This window comes from Schistocerca cancellata, chromosome 2 (genome assembly GCF_023864275.1).
Source record: "Schistocerca cancellata isolate TAMUIC-IGC-003103 chromosome 2, iqSchCanc2.1, whole genome shotgun sequence".
Lineage (NCBI taxonomy): Eukaryota > Metazoa > Arthropoda > Insecta > Orthoptera > Acrididae > Schistocerca > Schistocerca cancellata.
The window spans coordinates 546,785,924-546,803,560 of record NC_064627.1 but is presented as its reverse complement, the minus strand read 5'-3'; the positions used below and the strand labels follow the sequence as shown (position 1 = coordinate 546,803,560).

General features: G+C 37.8%; 1 protein-coding gene across 4 annotated transcripts in view; it reads left to right on the top strand.

Annotated features, from left to right (window-relative positions):
* Positions 1 to 17,637, top strand: part of LOC126162125 (zinc finger protein 883-like) — a 95,877-nt gene that overhangs the window by 50,262 nt on the left and 27,978 nt on the right. For 2 of the 4 annotated variants that reach the window (XM_049918414.1, XM_049918412.1), the window contains 3 exons: positions 62 to 634; positions 751 to 834; positions 8,969 to 9,301. In XM_049918414.1, coding sequence (XP_049774371.1) covers positions 62 to 634; positions 751 to 834; positions 8,969 to 9,301 — 990 coding nt within the window. The remainder of the gene's footprint in view (positions 1 to 61; positions 635 to 750; positions 835 to 8,968; positions 9,302 to 17,637) is intronic. The other 2 variants (XM_049918413.1, XM_049918415.1) reach the window with 2 other exon arrangements.

Below are 17,637 nucleotides of genomic sequence, written 5' to 3'. Positions count from 1 at the left end.
TAATTGTGTAAATTTTAAAATATTTAATTTGAATTTATATTGTTTCATCTCAATTGCCCAGCAGGTCAGTGTCTAACTCAGGAAGAGAAGGTAGCAGTGACCGAACACAGAAGTTTCCATACAATGCTCAAGACATGAGAAGTATAATGAGTGAACCATATACATATTTCTACTCTGGAACACCAACTATGGTTCCGCCATACATGCAGTATAAGGAGGAATATGATAGGATAATAGAGAGGACGTTATCTAGTGGAATTTTTTCTCAGTCTCACGGTGCAGTGAGTAAGGAACCTTTCAATAATCCAAGTGTAGTGAATAAAGTGACACCTGCAAAACTGAGTTCAGATGCTCGTGCATTGGCAGCCAAAAGGATTCACCCTTGCAATGTGTGTGGGAAGTCCTTCACAAAAGTGTACAGCTTGACTACCCATCAGAGAATCCACACTGGTGAGAGGCCATACTCTTGTCCAGAGTGTGGCAAGGCCTTCACAGAAGGTAGCAAACTGACTAAACACAGGCGCATCCATTCTGGAGACTGGCCTTATACTTGCCCACAGTGTGGCAAAGGATTCTCAGATTCCTACAACCTCGCTCGTCACCATCGCAGTCACACAGGAGAGCGGCCTTACAGGTGAGTTGTACTGTTAAGTTTTTTTTTGAGTGTGTGTGTGTGTGTGTTGCATTAGTTTGAGTGGGTTCTTGAGGGAGGACAGCTAGCTGACTGAGCACTGGTGAATGGCCCTACAGCTGCCCGCAGTGCGGCAAGGGCTTCTCCGACTCGTGCAACCTCGTCCGGCACCATCGCGGTCATACGGGCGAGCGCCCTTTCAGGTGAGTTAAAATTTTCATAAATTCCCCAGGGAGGTAAATTTAGTGTGATATCTTTCAGAAAACTATTTGTCATTAGCTTCAGAGTGACCTTTGGGAGTGTGCATGTATGAAGTACACAGTACAACCTCGTTTATCTGGGACCAGAAGTGATACGATAAATCAAATTGGAGAATATTTTGAAAGAAGGAGTATCTTGTACAGTAACAAAATTACTTGCAACATAATGAGATATAACAACAGTATCCCCTTCTTTTCTTACTGAGGCTTGACGTAATGTCCTTTGCTTCAAACAAGTATAGTATGACATTTTTCAGTAGCATGATAATAGAATTGTTTGTTAGTTCAGTTGTAGTGGTATCAAACTGACACTCCACCGTGATAAGAGTGAGCAGATGCATAATATTTGCATGTCATCTGCTCCTGTTGTGTTGTCATTACTTCCTCCCTGTCCTCGGTTTCCCAATTGTCTGCCCCAACATTTGAACATTCTGTTATTTTTGAAAACATTGGTGAAATGATGTCATCAGCCATGATGTAAAAGTTGTTGCTTGCCAGTTGTGCTAGGGACACACAACAAGGAATAGTTTTCTCCCCTGCTGAGATGTTTTGGGTGGTGGTTGAGACAGTTACAGGTGGCAGCCATAAATGAAAATTCAGACAAATAACTGACTCTTAATGTAATATTGATAAACTATGCACTACCACATTTAAAAGCTGTCAGGTAAGAAAAATGTAAATTGCAACTGAAAAATGTTCATCAGAGATTAATTGACATCATAATAAATGAGGGTCAGATGAACTAGCTTGTACTGTACTGTTCAAGTATTCTTTGTCAGCACAAAATTACTACATTCTTCATATCTTTGTAGGTATTTTTATATTGTTTCTCGGTCAGGATATTCTTTATATTGTTTGTAATTTGTAAAACAGTTTTGAGTTTCATAACTGAATCCTTTTGTCTGATTTCCAAGACATTGGGATGGTGGTATTACTTCAGACACTGATGTATCTTCAGAAAGTAAAGTTAAAATTATTTAAAAAATTAACTTTATCTAAACACATTATGATTCACATAGCACTTGCAGTGTTTGCTGATTGTTATGCTGATCAATTGTTTTTCAGTGGTCACGAAAGTTATGGGAACATTTTTCGGTTATACTAGGTATTAATCTTTAATCTTCCCACTATTTGCTTCAGATGCAGCACTTGCAAATGTTTTGATAAGATTTAAAATGTGTAGCAAGGAGGAGGAAAGAAAGGAAATCAGTGTGTTCATATAATGGATACCTATGCAGGATTGTAGGCTATCTGATACTTAGTTCTATTGTTAACCACCAATTTGTCATTTTGGATGAATGTTGGTTTGGTTTTATGGGATATCCTCTCTCTTATGCTTCTCTTTCGGTTACCTTTGTCCCTATATTATATTTGTTGCCACATCATATTCTACAGTTCACTTATTATACTCATAAAATGTAATCACACATAATAGTTCTGTAATGTCTGATCACTGTTGTGGTAATTCCATCAACATTACGAACTGTAATGCACAGTGGGTAAATTACAAGATTATAGCACAACCTTTCAGCTTTTACCCAAGACATCATCAAGATGGCAGAGCGCCCTGTTTTAAGCTTATACAATATGGCAATTATAACATTGCCCATTACACAAGGGAGCAGTCATAAATAAAATGAAAAATATTTAATTACAGAAATGGCTTGTGACCAGTGGGACAACTGCGGAAATTATGGGGTTTTGGGCAGGGACAAACTAAATATATTACAATCCTAATAATGAAGATGTCTCAAAACAAATACTAATGCAAAAATTAAGCAAACAAAATCCTCAGAAATCAAGAAAACCACAATAAAAAATTCTAGTAAAAAAAACTTGACAGAAATTTCACTCAACGAAGGCCATGATACATTGAACCTACACAAAGCTGGGCGGAGGGGCATACCTTCAAAATCAGTGCTAGCACAAATACTGCTTCATCAATATAGTCTTCCGAATGGCCAGCCCTAATTTTTCAAACCAGTAACCTCTCTGGATAGAAAACTATACGTTGTCCTATGCCAATGTCGTGGCCCCTTGTCCTAGATGCAGCAGCTTTGGTCAGTCTCACACCTTCTCCACAAACATAACACCTCACATAATCACCACTTAAACCAAATAACTGTAGGAATTTAATTGTGATCAACTTGCATTTCTCCATTGCAGCATTCAGGGTCCTACTCATGAACTTCATTGTCGTATCCATAGTTACTGAAAAATGAAACATAAAATTAAATTTCTAACTGATAGAACATACCACACTAATATTGGGTTGGTGAATAAGTTTGTAGTGTTTTCCCATAAGTTTAATAGAAGCAACAAATACACCTAACAGAGGCTTTGGTCACAGATGGATAATGTATTCTTCTTCATTATTTATGAAAGTCTGCCACCACTGAGGTAACTTTTCGATTCCACAGCTGTAGAAATCACAAGGTTTTGTGGTGAAGTACTGTTTGAGCCATGTTTGGAGCCCATTTTAAAGGAAGTTCCTTGAAGGTTGAGCCCATTTACATGTGGAAAGGAAGTTCCTTGAAGATTGTTCAATAGTGTCTTGAAAATCAGAGGGCACAAGATCAGATGAATATGGTGAGTGCGCTATGACTCCCCAAACACGGCTCCTGTATAGTGTTTTTTGTCAGTCTCGCAAAAAATGTGCAGGCTTTGTCTTGGAGTAGCATCATTTCACGCAGTCTTCCTGGTCATTGTTCTTGAACTGCATCTGCAAGACACCTCAGTTGTTGGCAGTAAATGTCAGTCAGCAGTGATGGTTACAACTCAGGGAAGCAATTTGTATTACATCACACCATCGCTGTTCCATCAGATGTGTATCATTATCTTTTGTGAATGTGTGCAGGTCTTTGTATGAGGGTTGCTGCTTTGATTGGGCTCAACCATAACTATCTCTGCCTCATGTTAGCATAAAGGCACCATTTCTCGTCACCAGTAACTATACAGGATAATGATAGTGTCATTCACAAGCCAGTTTATGACAAGCAAGCAGATGCATGTATGTGCACATGCAGAGCAGTATCCATGCACCAGATTTTTAGATCCCCCCAATTGCATGCAAGTGTCGTACAATCGCAGAATGATCACAGTTCATCATATTTGCCAGTTCTCGAATACACTGATGTGGTTCATTGTGGATTAATAACATTGAAATGATTATCAAACACTGAAGGTCTTCCAGAAAGTGGAGAGTCACAAACGTCAAAACAATCCTCTTTAAAACAGTAAAACTGTTTTCTTTCCGTGATCTGTTCAATGGCATTATCTCCATATGTGCCTCAAATATCTCTGGCTGCCTGCGCTGCTGTTGCCTGTCTATTGAGCTCAGGCAGAAGAATATGTCGGAAATGTTCAGATTTCTCCAGTTCACACTCCATTTTGTAGCATCCACAGTTCCACTCACTTCCTCCAAATGACAGTATCTAAACTTGCATAGCAACAATGAATTACAAATAAAAAATGACAATTGATAAATAGACCCATAGCAACCAGAATACCAATATACAAAACAAAAGTGCTGCAAACCACCAACCTATACTTCTGAATCTGAAAACTAGTCTATTACTCATAACTGCCAGCATCAAAATAACTCATCAAACTGACACAAACTCTTCCAGTAGTATTCTCACAAAGCATTCAAGAAGTACAGTGAATCACCAACAGCACTCCCATCAATTTAGAAACATAAATATCATTTACTAGAGAGTGCCACTGTGAAGTCCAACATGCCCTCTGCGAATACAATCCGTTTCAAATACGCCGCACCACCATGATGTCACACAACATAACAAAGTTATGTTATGGGTCAAAACAGCTGGGTGGTAGCGCATTTAGTGAATTCAACACATAATTTAGCAACTTAAGAAATTCCATACATTAGAAACTATTTGCAGAGGGCGACTTTCAACATGTTTATAGGTGCACAGACTTTTATGTGCATCAATGTGTGGATTTACACAAGCATCAGACCCCATCCTATGCTCATAGAAAATCTAGGCTTTGTAACATCTTGAAAGAAATTGTTTTCCTGCATTGGCTGCTTCTTTATATGCATTTTATTTTGTATACTGTGACATTTCAGCTGCATAGCCATTTTCAAAGAAAATGTTTAATCAGATAAACACAAACTTTTTGGTCATACAATTTCAGGGGCGGTGTGCAGTTGGCCGGGCTTGAGAGCTGCAACCATGATATCCGTTTCTGTGAAAACAATAGCACACAGCCAAAAATTGTATGCAGCGACATCTTGTCACTGCACGGAATTCAGTGCTCCCTCACACTAGTAAATGGCTTGTCTGTGTGCTATTGTTTGTACAGAAACGGATATCATGGCTGCAACTCTGAAGCTCAGCCAGCTGCACACTGCCCATGAAATTATACAACTTTATCCCAAAAGGTGTATGTTTAATGGGTTAAAAATTCTGCTTGAAAATGTTATATTATACAAAATAAAATTGATATAAAGAAACAGCCAATGCAGGAAACTAATTTCTTTCAAGATGTTTACCACGGCTGTGGATGCTGTCATAACCTAAGAAAAAGAAATTATACCTGTGTGTTTGAGTAAGGCTATCCATATACGCGGCTACTCAGAGGGAACTCATTTGTGATGCAAGTCAATAACAGGTTACTTGGAAGCCACTTTCTGTGTGATTCAGTGTAATGCTGCCAGTGTGCTGTTAGAAACCCATAAGTAACCACTTTGTAATAAGTTGGCGACTTGTTTGCTGGTGGTCAACAATTGTAGTTCCTGTAAAGGAAGTGCGTTAGAATGGAGAAGTGTTTAATAACAAACCTCTCGGACTGCATTCTGCATTGAATCATTTTTCTTCCTGTCTAAATTTCATTAAAATTATTTTATTTGATTAATTTTTTTTATTATTTTCATGTTATCCATAATTTATTTGGAAATGTATCTCATTATTAGTGCGATTAATGGTAAACATGGCAAATGAGTTGTTGCAGAATTGAAGATCCACAGACATTCCTCATTAGAGAAAAGATCACTGGGCTTAATGGGTTTCAGTTGGGATCTGTGTAGATTATATGAAAGAACTTACTCCCTTCTGTAGTAAGGTCACTGGAGAAATGAAGTGTTCCAGGCACCAGGAGGAAGATGCAGGTCTTTGTCATCTTGTAGAAAGGATATTGAATAGATGTTATAATATAATTCTTTTGTAGAAATATGCTTAATACACTACATATACAAAGTAGTTATAATCAAATTTTTGGTACTTGAGCCAGTGTAGGTGGAAAACTATTTACTATGTGGGTACCCAACTTTATAGAAATGATCTTCAGAATGTGTGCTGCAGGGCTTGCATTATTAGTAGTGTTAGCATAGTGACTTGGCCATTAAGCGATGTTGAGGCTGAAACACAAGCATCAGTGTGCATTACAGCTGCAGAAATCCAAGATGTGTCTGAACAACATGTGCAGGGCTTTACTTGTAAATCTGTTTTGTCAAAATAACAGCAATAGTGCTGTTGCTCTTTGAGAGTATCGACACATTAAAGGAATATGGAGAGGTCCTCTATACTCGCTGAGGTTGAAGAATGTGATTCAGAAATTCAAATTAACTGGTGATTTGGGAATTGTTGCTGGGAGAGGCTGACAGCCAAGTGCAACACAAATTGTTAAAGCAGTTACTGTTGCCATCTATAGTGCCAGTCCAGGCTGTCGTGGATGTAAATGCTCATCACATTGAGCAGTGTTTGTAACATAGAACATAAACATTGTGCACAATTAACAAATGTTGCCCTCTCATGTGAAAATTGAGATGTATTCGTTTCAGTGGTATTTTTCTTTTCATTATTTTTTTCCACATGTCCCTGCAAATATTTCCACAAAGTTTCATTGTCATACAATCACTCATTTGTCATGAAGTCTCTCTCAAATAGTGAAAGTTTAATTATCAACACCCTGTACTTCATAGACTACAAAATAATATGGGAAGGGGCTATTATTCTCATTGTACATTACTATCCATGGTAATTTATGTGTTATTCAGTGTTTGGTTACTATAGCATGGAATATTCCTCGTGACAGCATCATAATGTGCCATTAACAAAATGGAGTGGTATGATTTGTAAATGAAGTATGTTAAACCACTGTTTATGTATTTTTCAATTCAGACATGTTTACCACTCATTGCACCAATATTGTTCAGAAGATACCATAACTGTTTTTGTGTTATTCACAGTGATGGATTCAGTTATTTGTTTATATCATAATTATTTTTTTCTTGTTAGTTTGTAGGCATGAGTTCATATTTTTGCCGGGACCTAAGGAAAAGTGGAAACACTTGTGAACTGTCTTTGTGTGGAACAGTAAAGTTGTATTTATTTACTGTACGCATAAATTAAATCAGCATTTCCTTACCTCAGAGTGACTTGTCAGTTCCTCTGCTGTAATGTGTACTCTGTATTACACTGGGTTATAAGTGGATACTTAAACTGTACTAAATCACTGCAACTGTTTAGGTATTTATAGAAAGTTATGCATTTTGAAACTCTGTTGCAGCTCTTTATCTGTCTGCAGCTTACTTTTTCCTGGACATATGGGTGAACCCAAAATTTTATTAGTGTTTTTTATGTGCTTTTAATAATAATACAGTATCACATCTTCTTTTGATGTTAAATTTTTACTCAAACAAATAGAGTGTAACAAAAAGATATTAAAGTGTAGTAACAGTCAGCACCTAGAATCCTCTAAGATCATACATGTTGACTGCAGTTTCTGTCACTTCATAGTAGCACCATGTTCAGAACTGTGTTACCAATCAATGTGGAACAAGTGTCAGTAATTTAAGCCGTCTACCAATTTAATTCTTTTTGAGTAGCTTGTTGTGCAGGCAGCCTATCAGTTGGAAGTAAATCATTTCATTACGCATTACACATTTTTTATATAAAATCCTTTGAAATGAAATGTTGTGTGGCTAGGGCTTCCCATTCAGCAGACTGGTCACCTGGTGCAAGTCTTTTTAGTTGATGCCACTTCGGCGACTTGTGCGTTAATGGGGATGAGATGATGATGATGATGATGATGATGATGATGATGATGATGACAATGACGACAGCACAACACCCTGTCCCTAAGCAGAGAAAATCTCCAACCCAGCCGGGAATCAAACCCAAGCCCCATAGCATGGCATTCCATCGCACCGACCACTCAGCTATCAAGGCAGACTAAAATCCTTTAATAGTGCAGATCACAATATTTTAACAATCATTGATTATTAGTCTTGGCAGAGCAATAAGCCACCTTTAGATCATTTGGTAAAATGAGTGCAGTGTCTAATCACAAGATTTGGTGAAGACACATTATATCAGTATCACATATCCTTATGCAAGAAAGTTTTCACAGAAAAAGTTTTGTGTATTACAAATTGATGAAACATTATGTAAGCAAAACCTTTCTTATTCAAACATATAAGAATGTCATACACAGTGCACAGTACACTTAATAACAATAAATGTGTTATGTGCAGTGAGCAGACACCACAGATCAGTGAATAGCCTGTTTACTGCTCTGCATTGGGTACATAACACACCTTGTTATTAAGTGGTACAATGTTACTGTACAGTGTGTATCACATTCTTACATGTTTGAGTAAGAAAGGATTTGCTTATGATGTGTTTCATTGGTTTGTAACATGCAGAACTTTTCCTATAGTTGCTTTCATGTGGAAGCATGCGTTATATTGCTGACAGTGTTTTTTTCACCCAATCAGTTGTCTTCACACTGACCATGTCAGGAAATAACAGTTTCATACTATGTTATCTACAGTTATCAGTGTCATTAGAGTATTGTTGTGTTGGACATGCCGTTACCTTTTATTTCCATTTTAATTTATTACAGGAGAAAAATTATTTGACTGTAGTTGTTGCGCAGTCCCCTGATTTCTTTTAATCTCAAAATTGAAGAACATGTTGACCATATTTTATTAATTAAGTTAGAATATACTATGTTATTCATGTCTTCATTTTATTTTTGTTCTTCTCCTGATAAGACCTAAAGTTTCAAAGAGTATAATTTTTTTTTTTTTTTACGATTTGTCACACAGGTGTGAAGAGTGTGGTAAGGCTTTCTCCCGAACTTCGCAGTTGACAGAGCACCGCCGCATCCATACCGGTGAGAGGCCCTACCAGTGTCAGCAATGTGGAAAGTGCTTCTCACAGTCAGGAAAACTTACTAAGCATAAGCGGGCTCACAGCAGTGGAGTAGGAAGTGGAGGCAGTGGTGACAGACCTTCAAGTGCTATCAGTTGTGAGCCTGTGAATGCACTAAGCAAGCCAAAACTGAGCACTTCACAACACCCAGTCCCACCCATCACTGGCGAGAGGCCTTTTCCTTGTCACCAGTGTGGGCTGACATTTGCGCGTCCTGACTTTCTAAGGCATGTTACGTCCTATCATTTGGGTCTTCAGCAGACATAACACAAATGACATGTAATAACAGAGGATTATGCTAACAAGAATTTTAAGTATGAACCAAAGAACTTTGTGCAGTAACAACCTTTATGAATGCAAATGGATGACACTCAAAACAACATAGTGAACCAATTCACAAAGATTCAAGTGCACTTTAAGTTCTTGCCATTGTCTCATTGTATAACTGTTATCATAACACAGTGTGCTTAATTTGGCATTTAGCGAATAATTATGTGTGTAACTACTAAAGAAGAAATGTTTATTGTCTGTGTGTACCATTGTGCAGCGACTCCACTGCATAACAAGTAATTATCTTTACTCAAAATTTCTGAGGTTTCATATGTAAATAACCCCCTTTCACCCCAGTACACATTGAATTGTTGTACTCTTTACGTTTACAGTATTAGGTGTTGAAACTTTGTGAAATATTTAAGAAATGTGATGTTAGAGAAGTAATGTGATCTGATTCATAATGGATTAGAAAAAAAGATCTTAGTTTATGATATTGTGTCTACGAATTCATAGACTTTTTCCCATCATTTTACAATATATATTGACACAAGATTAGCAGAGTGCCTTCACTTTTGGAATCTCTGCAGTAGTTACCATGTTGCTTGGTAGATAATTATTTATAACAACTTGTTATTATGGAATGGACATTTTTTGTGTGTTCCGTCTTTGCAGGCACCCTTTGTTTAATTTTGTGTTACAGCCATTTGTAGTGTCAGTCTACATTATACCATTTTAAACTTGCTATTTATTTGTTTATATTTTAACACAAAAAGTAGAGACCTATCTACAGCCAAACTGCAAACCAAATAATATGTAGAGCTGCATTTGTGTCAGTTACTTCACTCCATACTTCAAAACAGGATAGCTGCAGCCATAATGACTTATTACACTTGAATCTTGTGAAATTGGTCATGTCATGGATTTGCCTACAGTGTTTGGAGTGTAAGTTTGTATGGAGTTGTGTGAAATTTGTAATTTTTATAAGCCTCACATTAAAATAATACCGTTGCATGTGTAATGCAGTTTTGTTACTTTTGTATTTTATATCAAATGGTGGGAAAAATGGACAAATCCACCACAAATCTTGTGTTATTGTTTTTTATTACTGTTTTCTCATTACTTACATGAAGTGTGGTCATTCAGGAATTAATTGAATGATTTGTTCCTTGAGGTGTTAAATGTTGTGAAATTTGTAATTTTTTATGTGTGTAGTTCAGTTTGTAAGTAAAATTTGTTTAAATAACTTTGAAATTGATTTATTTGTGCACCCCTTTCAATGTTTTATAAAATTGTACTATAAAAACTAGACTCCTGTTTTATTACTAATTTATTCTGTTTTGTCATGGTAAGTTTCTAAGTAATAAATGCATATGTTCCCGTACAGCTGATGCTACGCTGTACAGTATTGGGTCATATTTGCTTTTATTTTGCCTCCTACTACACCCACTCCCCATGCAGTGTGGTTTCTTGATTGTCAAAATGTAACTTCTGCTATTAGTGGTAGGAAGCAATTATTTTTTTGAGCAGGTCTCTGTATGACTTAACATATGTGTTTTACTTATAGTGCTGTCAACTTCTGATTGATCTGAATTGCAAAAACTGAGAACAAATTATGGTTTCCTTAATAAAGGTGGGATATAATGCATACTATATTGTATTTACAATAAAATTAAATGTGAAGTTTCCAGAGTTGATGTAAATGTTTATCACAGTAATCTTCATGTTATCTGAAGAGAAGACAGGTTTTATTTTTATAATGTCTTAGAGATGTTCCAAAAGTATATTGTAAGGAGTATCCCATAACAGGTTAATTTAACCATTAATGGAAAAAAAACCGAAATGACTGTAAAAACTGGGCCATTTCGGTTTTGAGGTGCTTCTGTCAAAGATGGTGCCAGAGATTGTTTAGTGGGTGGGGTGGTTATCCAGTAGCTATCTAGAGTATGAGCTTATTAAGAACCAGATCACGAAAAAGGCTAATGTGCAAAGAACAATAGGAAATTAATAGAGGGAAACATTCCACATGGGAAAAATATATCTAAAAACAAAGATGATGTGACTTACCAAACGAAAGCGCTGGCACGTCGATAGACACACAAACATACACACAAAATTCTAGCTTTCGCAACCAACGGTTGCTTCGTCAGGAAAGAGGGAAGGAGAGGGAAAGACGAAAGGATTTGGGTTTTAAGGGAGAGGGTAAGGAGTCATTCCAATCCCGGGAGCGGAAAGACTTACCTTAGGGGGAAAAAAGGACGGGTATACACTCGCACACACACACACATATACAGACACAAGCAGACATATGTCTAAGGTAAGTCTTTCCGCTCCCGGGATTGGAATGACTCCTTACCCTCTCCCTTAAAACCCAAATCCTTTCATCTTTCCCTCTCCTTCCCTCTTTCCTGACGAAGCAACCGTTGGTTGCGAAAGCTAGAATTTTGTGTGTATTTTTGTTTGTGTGTCTATCGACGTGCCAGCGCTTTCGTTTGGTAAGTCACATCATCTTTGTTTTTAGAACAATAGGAAAAGGTAGAAAACATGAAACAAATAGTGAGAAAATGAAATTGTGGGAAAACCGATGGATGGATGCACCATCAGTTATGGGAAATAATTGATGCGGTTGGTTTCAGGTGAGGTAGGAGTGGATTGGAGGAAGAATGATTGAAATAGGTACTGAGTATGTAGGGAGATGAGTAGATTAGAGTAGAACAGGCTGTGTGGTAAATATGGAAACTAATAAAATTGTAATGACAGGTGATGAAGTTGACTGTTCTTCTGTAGGAGAATTTTTGCTTATTGTCAACATAACCATCCTATTAAATTAAATGAACATAAACTGAACTCTCTATTGTGTGTAAATGTACACTTAGAAATAAATTGCTGTATAGTTTATTGGTGGTGCCTCAGAAATTATATTTTTAGCTGTGTTGACTATAGAATGTTTCAGGACAAAACTAGCTTGTGGTTATGTTGTGACAATTCATCTTCCAGATCAGTGTTGGTGAAATTTAAATGTAGGCCGGAGTGGCCCAGCGGTTCTAGGCACTACAGTCTGGAACTGCGCGACCGCTACAGTCGCACGTTCGAATCCTGCCTCGGGCATGGATATGTGTTATGTCCTTAGGTTAGTTAGGTTTAATTAGTTCTAAGTTCTAGGGGACTGATGACCTCAGAAGTTAAGTCCCATAGTGCTCAGAGCCATTTTTTGAAATTTAAATGTCAATACATTGTAAATATTATAAGCAGCCAGAGTTCACTATACCACATTGTGCTCTGTTAATGTCACAATATTCTGCCCCATTCCGCTTGTTGCTAAAGCTCTCTTGTATAGTGGAGTTTCAGTAGAAGGTACTTGATAGAACAAATTTTCATCTTTATTGTTTGGCCATTAGTAGGAGGAGGGGTGGAAAGCGTTTGATCTTTAATTCTGCAGAAACCATCATTTTACAGCTGGAGAATTTCTTAACTTTTAGTTACTAAAAGCTACTTCCATACCAGGAGCACAAAGTGGTATTATGGGGGACATTTATTGTCAGCATTACAAGATAATAGTTTGAATAGTAGTAATACTAATACTGTTGCTTGCAGTGTGGTTTCAGTTGCCTGAGACTGCAGTCGTGAGTGTGAGTTGCATTTGTGTGTGTGTGTGTGTGTGTGTGTGTGTGTGTGTGTGTGTGTGTGTGTGTGAGCGCGCGCGCTTGTGTGTGTGTGCGCGTGTGTGTGTGTGTGCATGTGGGGGTGCGCGCACGTATGTGTGTCTATTGTTGACAAAGGCCATTGGCCGAAAGCTTTAAGTGTGAAAATCTTTTTGTTGTGCCTGTATGCGACTCAGAATCTCTGCTATATGATGAGTAGCAACTTTCCTTCTCACAATATTGAATACTAATTTTGTTAGCTGCAAATGTAAGAGAAATTTTAACTTGATCACTCGTGAGTGTGCCATTAACTCTATGCTTTGTACTGATTGCGAAGCAGTAGGAATAAATGTGGGAGTTCAGTTTAGTTATACATAGGCCAAATCTGTTGGGAATTTGGGCATTGATTTTGTGTTTCAAATTATATGGAAAATTCCCAATTCAGGTTCACCAAAAAACAATCACAGAAACCTAGGTATCTTAGAAAAATCTAGAAGACCAAATTATCTCACTGAGGCTGTCTGGTTCAGAACTTTAAGGAGCAGAAAGTACTAGAGTTCCCTAAAAATTGTGATTGGTATCATAGAACAAACTGGTGATACACAGCAATGCTGTTTGTGTGATGCAGGGCTGAATGCAGACTATGACAGTTTTGAACAAGACATCAACAACTTGGAATTATATGCACATTCACACTGTAAATATACTTGACAAGAAAATGTGATACTTCAGGGATACAATTTTAAAGATTCCACAGTCCAAGGAGTCATGACTACTTCCAGGTTTAGTTCTGGCTGTTCAGTATTTTTAATGCAGCAATTGTGCAATCCTACAGATTAGCTACTAGTTATAATTGAACATTAATTTACCATTGGCAATTAAATGTAGATAATAAAGCAGATCTAGGAACTTTTCAAATGATGATTTTGAGACTGGAACAGTGAATTTAGTCAGTGATTAATGTGAAGCCAATTTAAATTGTTGAATTGTGAAAGGATATTAGCAACTAAAACAGAAGTCAGTTTAACAGGTGCCATATTATATTTACAACAAAGAGTAGATCATAGTAAGCCTTGTCCCCCCCCCCCCTCCCCAATCTGAATCAAAATGACTCTTCATTCTCCATACTTCCAGATCAGTTAAAACAATCTCATTGCTTTAGATTTGTGCCAATCGAAAGGTATTAAGCTCACCACCACAACATGCAGAGCTGTGTCAGCAACATAATAGCAAGCATCTTGGACTCGTGGTTGCTACATACTGATTCTTTCTGTTACCACTATGCATGAGGTTGCTAAACCAATAAATACACACTCAAATGTGGATTTATCAGACAACATGTATCACAGGTTGTTCACTGACAAATCACATACCATATTTGTAATAAGATTGTTAACTGTTTCTATAATGCATTTAGGTAAAGTAGTTATCATTTAATTATCTGTGTTAACTCATATTCATATTGTTGTAATTGTCACTTTACGTGTTAATACTTTATACAAGTTTACTGAATTGTGTTATTTGAATAAACGAAAACTTTCTTGGATAGTGTGGCCTCCAATAAATAAATAAGTAACGATTGAATAAGGTTCAACAGAGAATTAATAATTAAGAATAATAATAGTAATAATAATGTAAATCTCTCTTAATGTGTGGAATTATAAAAATGACATGTAAGTGGTGGCAAATAATGAAGACTGTGAAGCAGGCTCTCTTTCTTACCCAGTTATTCAAGATGATCGGCGAGGAATAAAACCTTTTACCTTGTAGCACTCTCACTTTGTTGTTAGATAAGTTGGAATGCCAACACAGTAAAATAGGTACACTTCTCTTTAAAAAATGTATATTTTCAACTAAAGTTTCTTCATGACATCAAAATACATCAGCTGCAACACCACTAAGTCCATTGTACACTGAGGTGACGAAAGTCATGGGTTAGTGATACACACGTGCAGATGGTGGTAGTATTACACACACAAGGTATAAAAGGACAGTGCATTGGCAGTGCTGTCATTTGTACTCTGGTGATTCTCTTGAAAAAGCTTGTGACATGATTATGGATACATGATGGGCATTAACAGACTCTGAATGCGGAATGGTACATGGGGCTAGACACATGGGACACTCAATTTCAGAAATCATAAGGGAATGCAATATTCTGCAATCTACAGTCTCAAGAATGTGATAAGGACACAAAATTTTGGGCATTACCTCTCATCATGGACAACACAGTTGCCGAAGGCCTTCACTTAATGAGCAAGAGCAGCAGGATTTGTGTAGAGTTGTCAGTGCTAACATACAAGCATCACTGCATGGAATAACTGTAGAAATCAATGTGGGATGAACGATGTACATATCCATATGGACAGTGAAGCGAAATTCAGCATTAATGGGCTACGGTAGCAGATGACCAACATTGTGCCTTTGCTAACAGCATGACATCACCTGCAGTGCATCTCCTGGGACCATGACCATATCAGTTGGACATTAGATGACTGGAAAATTGTGGCCTGGTCAGATGAGTCCAGATTTCAGTTGGTAAGAGCTGATGGTAGGGACTGAGTGTTGCACAGATTCCACAATGCCATAGACCCAAGTTGTTGTCAAGGCATTGTGCAAGTTGGTTGTGGCTCCATAACAGTGGGGGCCCATGTCACCGGTTTGGAAAATATTCTGGACAGTTCGAGCAAATGATTTGGCTACACAGCTCACCCGAGATGAATCGCATCGAACATTTGTGTGACATAATTAATTGTTTAGTTCGTGTACAAAATCCTCTACCAGCAAAACTTTCACAATTATTGACAGCTGTAGAGGCAGGATGACTAGTATTTCTACAGTGGACTTCCAGTATCTTGTCGAGTCTGTGCCACATTGAATTTCTGTGCTATGGCAGGCAAAAGGAAGTCCAACACAGTAATAGGAGGGATCCCAAGACTTTTTTCACCTTAGTGTACATGTCATATTGTTGCTGTGTGTTCCTTTAAGAGCAAATTAAGCAGAGTAGACACACTTGCTTCATAACTCTATGAAGACTGATACTAGAGAGACGTCAAAAGACAGGACTAATATGTGTAAAATGTAATTGTATCCAGTGATGTGATGGTGACTTTTTAAGTAGCTACTGTGTCTGCAGAGAGAATGAATCCAGGCTAATGTATAATTAATGGGCAAAATAAAGCATTATATTGCCCCTGATGTAGAAATACATTAAAATGTCTTATAGTATACTGAAACATCAGTAATCATTTAAATATAATTTTTCCGAGACTGGTCTATCCGGTAATGTTCAAGAAATGTTTGAGGGTTTGTAGACACTCTTCAACAAGTGAGAGGTCATAAAAGTTTCTCTTAGTTTTTATGACTCAACGGTCAACCTGGAAGTAAGAAGTGCACGTGAGCCTCTAGCGCTGGCTGGCGGAACGCGCCGGTACTAAGTTGCAGGCGCTGTTTAACTCTGTCATGGTAGCCGACCGTTGCATTTGTGTGGTTGTGCATGCCACGGCCCAGAGGATGGTAGAACGAAAATTATGTGATGAAGTTTACATAACTTCAAATGTGCTCCAGGTTAGGAAGAGTAACAAGTAGAAAAGTTCAATGCTCTTTTGTACACTGCAGATGCAAAACAGAAAAAGTTTGCACAGTGCATACAAAATGGTTGCATTCTTGTTTACTGTACTTCTACCATGAGGAAACATATGTGTTCCATCAAAAGAAAAAAGGACATAGATCAATGTCAATTGCGTGATGAGGAAAGAACAGCAGCTAACATTTTATTGGAGCTTGTTCGCCATTTCGAGTCCTTTACAATTTTTGAGGACGCAATGAAGTCCGCACCTTTCGTAACAGATTGAGATTCTAATACAGTGGCAACTCTGAAAGGTTTCAAAAGACTTTTTTGCACTTGTCATGGTTTAACTCTTTGCTCAAACATACTTTTGGCCAATCTCCTGAACATTTCACAGCCTTCACCACTGCCTGCAAGACCAAAAAATAACTTGTAATCACAAGAACAAGTCATAACAGTACAGTGTCTTCAACCTCTTGTCTGAAGCATTATTCCTCCTGAATTATATAATTTTTCCAAGGGCCTCACTTTCAGCCCTAAACCTGGATTTGATCATGTTGCTTTGGTGAAGGACCTACTTTCCTTCTCATGTAATGTCAACTGGAAATATCACTTTGCAACCCAATCCCAAAACCTTTCCAACAGCAAACCTGACATTGATCCTGTGTTGAACAGTTCCAACTGCAATCCCAACTTGATTCACCATCACCACCTCAAAATCATTTCTTACAAGCTTTCCAAGATTCCTCACATCCAGTATTGCTTTGCAACCCTCCCTCGGATCCCTACAACATGACTCCACACTCTGCATTCCCTAAAAACTGATGACTCCATCATTATCCTCCCAGCAGACAAAGGATCTACCACTGTGGTACTTGACCGAAAGGAGTATGTTAGTGAAGGTCTATGCCAGCTGTGTGACGTCTCTACATACAGCATCTGCCTTTAAAACTTCTCACCCCACCCAAATCACACACCCTCGCCTTTTACCCTCTTCCTAATATCCACAAACCCAATCATCTTGGCCATCCTATAGTTGTTTGCTTCAAAGTACCCACCAAATGCATATCTGCCTTAGTTGATC